Source organism: Sorghum bicolor, chromosome 2, assembly GCF_000003195.3.
Source record: "Sorghum bicolor cultivar BTx623 chromosome 2, Sorghum_bicolor_NCBIv3, whole genome shotgun sequence".
NCBI lineage: Eukaryota > Viridiplantae > Streptophyta > Magnoliopsida > Poales > Poaceae > Sorghum > Sorghum bicolor.
In genome coordinates, this window is record NC_012871.2 from 27,801,228 (window position 1) to 27,810,334 (window position 9,107).

A 9,107-nucleotide genomic window follows, 5' to 3' on the forward strand; every position below is an offset into this window, starting at 1 on the left:
GGCGCTCGCGCGGTGGCCTGCTCGGCTGGCTGGGCCGAGAGGGGAGCAAGGTGAGTTGGGCTTCTGCTGAATAGGGATGGGGCTCCTTCCTTTTTTTGTTTTCTATTTTCTTTCTTTTTATTTCAAAGCCATTTTCAAAATAGGAGTTGAATTCTTTTAAACTATAAACAAAAACACACAGCACAAAATTAAATATGCTCCAGCATGAATGCATAAACAAGTTCCTATCCTTATGATGAATTTTATTTTCAACAAAATTTATTTATATGCTAAACTAAATTTTCACAAAAATACTTAGATAAATCAAATTTAACCTTATTTATTGAAAATCAAAATTTTAGGTGTTACAATAAATAGCAACACACTTAGGTGTCACGGTTCTTACATTAATAATCAAAACGTTCCTATGTGATTCCAGCCCATATTGAGAAACCATACAAAAGCAAGAGAACCCAAACTCAAAAAAATACCGCCAAGTTTTTAGAAAAATGGATCGGAGTTGTCCTAGGCATGACAACCGAAAGCATCCCTCGAACAAAAAATGCAGAAGGCAAGGAGCTAGCGCAGACAACAACTCAATTCTTGTGCTTCCCACATGATGTGTTCTATGAATTTGTATACCAAGGAACCATAACTATAGGCTTGAAGCAAGCAAAGCTAGTAAACGTATACGTAATCGAGAGTAATGATTTGAGAGCTTCGATAATGGCACACACCAAATGACATTCGAGCTAGAAACTATAGAAGAACTGAAGCACATACAACAAATAAACTGAGGGTACAATATCATAAACAACACTTTGTTTAAGGCAGGAGTCACTCCTAGATCCTCCGGTTTTTATAGTGACATTCCTAGGCATTGGAAAAGTAAAGGAAGTTTTAGTGCTTCGGCGCATGGTGCTTTCAGAAGATGATTATGCCAAAACAATAAGCATCTCAGCAGAAAACTAATAATAGAAGGTGCTAAATTAGCTATCATGAATATTCGCTGCGCACAAAGCACGCCTTCACACCCATTTTTCTAACCACTTGAACCTGTTTGCGTCGCTAAGAAAAAATGCCCTAGATTTTTACGCTTTAGAGACCAGCCAAAAAAAGGAAACATGAATGGTCATGGCTAGATGCCACCCTAATGCTTTCCAAAAAGTGTGTGGCTTCCCTTAGGCTCCAACCACACCCTTTCCTTGCTCCATTCCCGTAGCATGCATGCATGCTTTCCTCTCGGTTTGCTTTGTCAGTTTCTCCATTCCTCTTGCACACCTTTAGTTTTGTTTTCTCTGTTCTGTCCTCTGATTTGGGACAACTCCCACCGATTCCCACTTTCGTTTACATAGTAGCATTATTTTCAGTGAATTGTCAATGGAATTACCCATGTAGGGTAAGTTTCCCACTTGAATGGGGGGAAGAGGAAGGTGCGGATCCTTGTTGCCCAGTTCGTCTTTCCCATATCTCAATTTCTTTGTTGCTGTTCCTGCTGCAAATTTTGTATCTATCTCTCTCTCTATATATAAAGAAAGCTGGAAGAAGATACAACAAATCTTGATTGGTGGTGGTTCCTGAAACAAGAGTCAAGAGGGGGCCAAAAATAAGTTGAAGCCCATTTATTTGGACAGAACAAAAGAAGAGGGACATTGTAAATTGGATTATTGCAATCTGCCATATATATATATAGTTATTGCATTTCATACTACAACTGAGGTATGGGGAAGACACCAAAGAAGAAGAAACTAAGTGAATCGGGATCGAGGCAGAGCCTAGGCGGCGGCAGCCCCAGGACCAGCAGGTGCAACTCAAGGAGCAGCCAATGCAGCGGAGGAGAACAGACGAGCCCCAATCATCCAGCTTCAGCAGCGCTAGCAGTGGATGACGACGATGCCGTCTTCATTGGGCTGGCCTCCGAACTGAAGGAGGAAGGCACGAAGCTGTTCCAAACAAGGGACTATGAGGGGGCAGCGTTCAAGTTTGACAAGGCGATCAAGCTATTGCCACAGGGGCATAACGATATGGCCTTCCTACACTGCAACATTGCAGCATGCTACATGCACATGAATCCTGAGGAGTATCATCGTGCCATCGACGAGTGTAACTCGGCGCTAGAGGCGTCACCGACGTACACCAAGGCACTGCTCAAGAGGGCCCGGTGTTTCGAAGCACTAGACAGGCTGGATCTAGCTTGTAAGGATGTGGAGAAGGTTCTGAGCTTGGAGCCGAACAACGTGACGGCATCAGAACTCTACGAGAGTATTAAGGAGGTGATGGAGATGGAGGAGCAGGTCTCATCGCTGGAGAAACAACGGCAGGTTGACGAGCCTACCGCAATTAATATCGCAAAGGAGAGGATACAAAGGAGGGTGTCGCGGAAATTTAGAAATTCCATAGTCGAGGAGGAGGTTTGGGAGATGATGATTCATGAGAATAATGAAGAGCAGGAGGAGGATGATCATGGGAATAATAACAATAATAATGAGGATGGCGAGAAACATAGAAGCAGTAAAGAAGACGCCATTAGCGAGTTGCAGGAGAAGCGCAGCAGCAGCCTGCAGGACAAGCAGCAGCATCGTGAAGAGAGAGAGACCAAAACCTTCAGGAGCACCGCCGAGTGCAACATGCATTCCCTAGGTGGCGTAAGAAATACTAACAAGGAAGCAGGGGGAGGGGGGAGGAGGCATGCCCAAGCCCAAGATAGCCATGAAAAGCATCTGGAGGAGATACTGGTGAAAGGCATCCAGCCTTCTGAGATGCAGGGAAAGCACACGACAACACAGAATCAAGCAGCCAGCAGCGTGGAGAGGCGTAATAAGAAGAATTTTGAGGTCGGCAGCCATAGCAAGCAAGAGAAGCAGCAGCAGTATGAGAGGTACACCAACGCCAACGCCAACGTAAGCCTGCAGGGGAAGCACTCCTTGGTGGAGGAAAAGTACGAGATGAGGTATATGCTGCCAGAAAAGCAGATCACTACCATCAAAGCGGGAAATAACTACTACGCTAGAGAAAAGCATCCGAAATACTATGCTAGTAGGGAGAATCAGAATCATGAAGCTGCCACTGCCAGCAGAGAAGTGGTAAAGAAGAAATTCAAGTTCGTCCACGGGGATGACATACGGATTGTTTTAATTCCAGAAAGTTGCAGCCTGTTGCATGTGATGGACATCGCTCGGTACAAGTATAACCCACACCTCAAGTCTTTCCTTCTGAAATTTATGGACAAAGAGGGGGACCTGGTGACCATCACCTCCACCGAAGATTTACGGTGGGTCGAGGACCTCTACCCGCAAGTCCCCGTGCGGCTGCATATAAAAGAGGTGAGTCCCGAGCGGGAGATCACTAGGGACCTGGTGATGCCCATGTCCTCCTCCTTGGCGGCGGAACACCGAGAACAACCGAGCCATTACTACAGCAGCACCTCCGATGACTATGAGTGTGGAAGCTCGAAGAAGGATGCAGACGAACGGAATACTCATCCTCCCTGCTGCACCACCGATGACTGGATGATGCAGTTCGCTCGCCTATTCAAGAACCACGCTGGCTTCGATTCTGATGCATGTGTGGATCTCCGTGACCTTGGCATCCGGCTCTACTATGAGGCCATGGAGGACACCATCACAAGCGAAGAAGCACAGGAGATATTTCAAGCGGCAGAGGCCAAGTTTCAGGAAATGGCGGCGCTGGCATTGTTCAATTGGGGTAACGTCCACATGTCCCGTGCAAGGAAGCGACTCATTCTATCTGAAGATACCTCTAAGGAGTCCATACTTGCCCAGGTGAAGTCTGCATACGAATGGGCCTGCACTGAGTATGTCAAGGCCGGGAAGAAGTTTGAAGATTCTGTGGATGTAAAGCCTGACTTTTATGAAGGCCTGATTGCGCTTGGGCAGCAACAGTTTGAGCAGGCCAAGCTTTCTTGGCGTTACGCTGACACGTGCAAAGTAGACATGGGAACCGAAGTGTTAGAACTCTTCAACCATGCTGAAGACAACATGGAAAAGGGAATGGAGATGTGGGAAGGGATCGAGTATCTGCGAGTCAAAGGGCTGTCTAAGTCAAGGAAGGGCAAGATTGTAGTGACGGATAAACTGGGTCTCAATGAGCAGGGAAAAGATAATTTATCGCCCGATGAAGCCTTTGAACAGGCCTCAAACATGCGTTCGCAGCTAAACATTTCATGGGGCACGATTCTTTACGAACGCTCAGTAGTAGAATTCAAGTTAGGACTCTCTAGCTGGGAGGAGAGTCTTCAAGAAGCCATTGAAAAATTTAAGACCGGAGGAGCTTCTGTAGCAGACATCAGTGTCATGGTAAAGAATCACTGTGTCAACGGAAACAACCAAGAAGGTATGATGATGTATCCCTCTGTTCTGTAATGTCTCCTGTGCAGTTTTATCTTCTGGCTAAATTGCATTGTCTACGTTTCAATCATCTATAATATATAGTTAGGCTCATAACTAATTAGGAATCTTACAACAACAAAAAATACAGTTGGAAATGGACATGTCACATTTAGCACTTTTTTGATATTCTATTTTCTCAATCTGATTCACTAAACAGATGTTTCTAGTCTGCATCTTCCAATATTTTTTCTTTCAAATTAACCAGTAGGATTTCTGATGCATTTATTTTTTCTATATTGCCCAGGATTAAGCTTCAACATTGATGAGATTGTCCAAGCATGGAATGAAATGTACGATGCTAAAAAGTTAAAAAATGGTAGTTCTTCTTTCCGGCTCGAACCTATATTTCGAAGGAGGCCTTCAAAGCTGCATAATATACTAGAGCACATACACTACACGTGAGCTTGTATCAATCATTATTGGACTTCGATACTGCATACTTGGATTCGAATGTTGATAAATATTTTCTTGTGAAATAGGTAAATTTATTCTCTATCATCAGCAATAATTTGTGCACTTATTCCTAAATATAATACCAAAGTTTTTATACACCACTGGCAACCGATTTCCTTTTGGCAAACCGATACTAATAGTTATCACTTAAGAGCTTGTTGTCTCGTACAGCTCTTAGAGCAACTTCTAGGCTAAGTCGAGCAAAAGGTCTACAAAATGATTTTGTGCTAATTCCATGAAGTGAGTCTTTGTAATGAACTAGAAGGCTCAGCTGAAAAAAGTAGCTTCTCTAAATTTACTTGTTGCACAGAAATACCTTTTATCAATAGTTTATCTTATAAACTTCATTTAGAGAATCAGGAGACAAACCCTTACTTTCATTCCAAAATGCTCCATCCAGTTCATCTCCAATATGGTAATATCACAACCAAGTTGAGGTCATCCACTGCCTAAATCTGCTCTCCCCACTCCTCCAGTGTGGGACTGTACATCTCCGCCAGTTGAATTAAATTTTTCTAGTTGTACTTGTCTCTTAGGTTTTCAATGTTCCCCAAATTAAATGATCTCCTAGTCAAAAAGAAAAGGACAAAAGGAGTTAGTTTAAGGTATATAACCTAAACTGGACATATATACCTTGTGGAAACTACTGTTTAGAAGCACTGGTTTAGCACTCACTTATATGAAGTACCCTATATTTATGGATTTGTGCGGACTTATCATTTTCTTTAAATGTTTCTTTAGGAGAACATTATGCTATAGTCGTCGCTGAAATGAGAATGGTTTGAACACGGTTTTGCACACTAGTATTTTGATTTGTACTGCATTAACACGTCCAAAGCGGTGTTTTCCGAACACGAGCAGAGCGAGTTGCTCAGAATGCTGTTTTCTAGAGTAAAGAATATAGCATCAAGTTTCACCTGTACAAATGCCCTAAGTTTGTATTGTAGAAAAATAGAAAACTCAGCTGAATTGTAACTTTGTAGATGAAACACATGAGTGAAAAGTTCGAAGTCATGGATTCTCCAGGAGATACAACTTTTTTTCTAGAAAGATTTCTGTAAATTTTTCAGTGCATGAGGTTATTTTGTTCGTATGAGAATATCTGCCAAATCTATCAAGCATTCAGCAGTGTTTTTCTCTCACAATAAATCAGCGAACAGTACTTTTAGTCATGGCTTATCAGCCAAACGAACAGGTTGGAACCGCAGCAAGTAAAAAAGCAGCTACATTGAGACATTATATTATCTCTAGGTCTGCAGCTCACAGAATTTAGCACCATACGAAAAGAGATATAATCAACAATCGAGTTATCAAAAGGATCGACTAATTATTCCATTCTTATAAAAAAGGTAGAGGTTGAGAAACATGGTTGCACAAGGTTCATCTGTATATTCATATTCTGTGATTTGCAACCTGTTCAGTAACTCAAAGTTTTAGAAGAAAAATAATGGCTTAAATGCATCTTAAAGCCACTGATTCTGTCTAAGTGTTTACCGTTAAATCTGGCACAGCTAGTCAGATCACGAATTGCTAATGGTTGATTAGCCTAATTGGAGATTATTGACCAACACTTTTAAGCTTACTCGCTGTTACACATGCCGCTACTGCTCCATGACAGAGGAGACTGAAAAATCTGGCATAGCTGCTCATTTGGCACGCGAAGGACCCAAACTAGACGAGCACAGAAAGAGCCTGCGAGCCAAGCGTCCGAATACACGAGTGGTTGGCCCAAGTTGGACTTATTCCCTAGGCTCTAGAAGCAATTGCATGGCTAGGAACAGGCTGTCAAAAATCCTATTATATAAAGTGAGAGAAACATGGAGAGGAGGGAAACTATGAAGACTATGAACTACTTTTACTTCTAAGCAATCTATCCCCTGAAACCCATCTTATGTTCTTCTCTCCATCTCCTATCCTACCTCCTAAACTCTGGTACCAGAGACCATTGATCCACGACCGTGGTTGTGGATCCGTGTTCCACCTATCAATGGCAATCGCCACAAGTTCCGGATAACCAATCAGTTAGCAGGAAATCCCAAAATTACAGGGTTGGTTTCCATCTCGGTGTGAGAGGGAGACTGTCTTGACCACGGCTCTTGGAGGAAGAAGGAAAGAAGTCATTGCCAAATGGGGCCGATATGTCAGCGACTGGAAGTGGGGGGGCGGTTTGCCAGAGAGAGAAGACATGGAGGAGAGGCGCGCAGCTGTCCTGCTCGGCATGGGCCATGAGTTGGGCCGGGGTGAGAGGGTTAGAGGCCTTTGAGCCAATACAGGATGGGTGAAAACCTTTTCCTTTTTCTTTTTTTTTCCAATTTATTTTCCAAGGCTTTTTCAAAACAGTTTATAATTTTTTTAAAACTTCAGGCAAAAGCACACAATACAGAAATAAATATGCTCCAACATGAATGCAAAAACATGTTCCTAAACTTATGATGGTTTTTTTAAATTTCATCAAAATTTATTTACCTACTAAATTAAATGCTCACAAAAAATATTTAATTAAATCCAATTCAACCCTATTAATTAAAAATCAATTTTTTGGGTGTTACAGAGGCCTGCATAAAAGAGCACACTAGCAAGTATCAAGAGGCCAGAAGTTGCAAAAATTGCAATTAAGTAGTTCAAATGTACTGTTATTTTGTTCCCATTTACTAATTTCAGATATGAAAAACTGAAATGTAAGAAGTCAAGTACACACTAGCAAGCAGGCGTAGATATTTTGTTAAAATGTAACACACGGAACTGCTCACAATTAACCAAACAAAACTAATAGTTTTAACAGGTTGGCTGAGTAAGAGAGCTTTACAGCTTGCTGATTCATACAGTTTTGTTGTTAAAACTTATTTAGTAAAATTAGGAACATATTAATTAGCAACAAGCTACTGAGCACGGCACAAAAAAATGATAAACTCCACAGCTTCATGGGATGCTGTAGATCAATTACATATAATACATTGAGTAAGCTGTAAATTGTTCATCAAGTGCCTCCCATACTGCTACTGCTCTCGAACTGACCAAGAATGAAATCTGAGAGCTGCTGTTACAACTACCGATCACAGATCAAAATAAGTTATGAGTCGCAGCAACTGCTTGGAAAGAAAGATAGTATAAGAACAAAAAAGCTATACACAAAATCACTCGCCATACCTCAAATTACATATGTTTTGTATTGTGCCTACAAAAATAAAGAGATGCTCACCAAGCTATGCAGGTCCAGTGCATATGAATGAAGCAGGGCACAATTTTGCTCTGCATATGAATGAAGCAGGGTGTCATTTTGCTTGTGCTTCTTGCGTCTGACTGACCCCTCACATACACGTACGCCAGATTCTCGTCCTTGCCGTCACTGTCGAATTTTCCTCTGCATTTCCCCTTCTTTGCTGCTTTAACCCTGCGGCCACGAAGCAATCAGCAGAGGAACGCGTGGAAATTTAAATGCGTGAAATAGTTCTCTACCTTGGTGGTGTGGTCAGATCCGAGCTTGCCTCCTTGACCGGTTGCACCAGACCTCGTCAGATCGCGTCGAGGCTGTGGACGACGGAACCAAGTCGGAGCCTTCCTCAGGCCTTCTCCGCTATGGATCTGGGTTGTGCTCACCGGAGCCGCCTCATCACTGTTGTGCAGGGGGCGCTGCTATGGTAGATAGAGAGTATGGTGGAGTGGTGGAGAAGCGACACTACTACAGAATGAGGCATTGGTCGATGCCCAAAATAGCCAAAAACCTCGATCTTTTTGCGGCCCGGGGTTAAAGACCCCTTTAGCACCGGCCAGTGCCACGAACCGAGGCAAAGCCTTTCGGACCGGTTTGTAACACAAACCGGTGCTAAAGAGTGACCCTTTAGCACCGGTTTTTGCCCTGAACTGGTGCTAAAGGTCCGGTTTATAGGCCGGCTCCCTCCTCCCCTCTCCCATTTGAAACCGAGAGCACCATTGTTGTTCTTGGAGCTTCTTATTGCTTGTTCTTCATCTCCAACGCCCATCGTTGATCTTCTTCGACTCTATCATCATCTCTTCGTGCTTGTAGGGGACTAACTTTAGCCTTTCTTGTCTTTTTCATGTTGTTTTTGGCTTGTGATGTTCCCATCATTTTTTAGCTCAAATCCACTTTGTTATTTTGAATCATTCACATGAATTAGTATCCATATATATATATATATCATATTTCATGGTTGACCTAGTATTAATGTAGTTTGCAAGAATGAATTAAAGTATCTTTTTATGATCTTAGAAAGTAGGATAGTTCAAATTAATTGGTTTGTTAATATC

The 9,107-nt window shown here is 42.5% G+C and overlaps 1 protein-coding gene across 2 annotated transcripts; it reads left to right on the top strand.

Annotated features, from left to right (window-relative positions):
* LOC8063424 (protein PHOX4) lies at window positions 1,230-5,951 on the top strand. Of its 2 annotated transcripts, XR_002449914.1 has the most exons (3): window positions 1,230-4,332; window positions 4,633-4,867; window positions 5,583-5,951. XR_002449914.1 is itself a non-coding variant. In XM_002459863.2 (2 exons), exons 1-2 carry the CDS (start codon window positions 1,701-1,703, stop codon window positions 4,788-4,790), a joined length of 2,790 nt encoding a protein of 929 aa, XP_002459908.1. In that variant the 5' UTR covers window positions 1,230-1,700; the 3' UTR covers window positions 4,791-4,933. The 2 variants fall into 2 exon arrangements, 1 of the variants encoding a protein (XP_002459908.1); XM_002459863.2 differs by lacking the exon at window positions 5,583-5,951 and having other exon boundaries at window positions 4,633-4,933.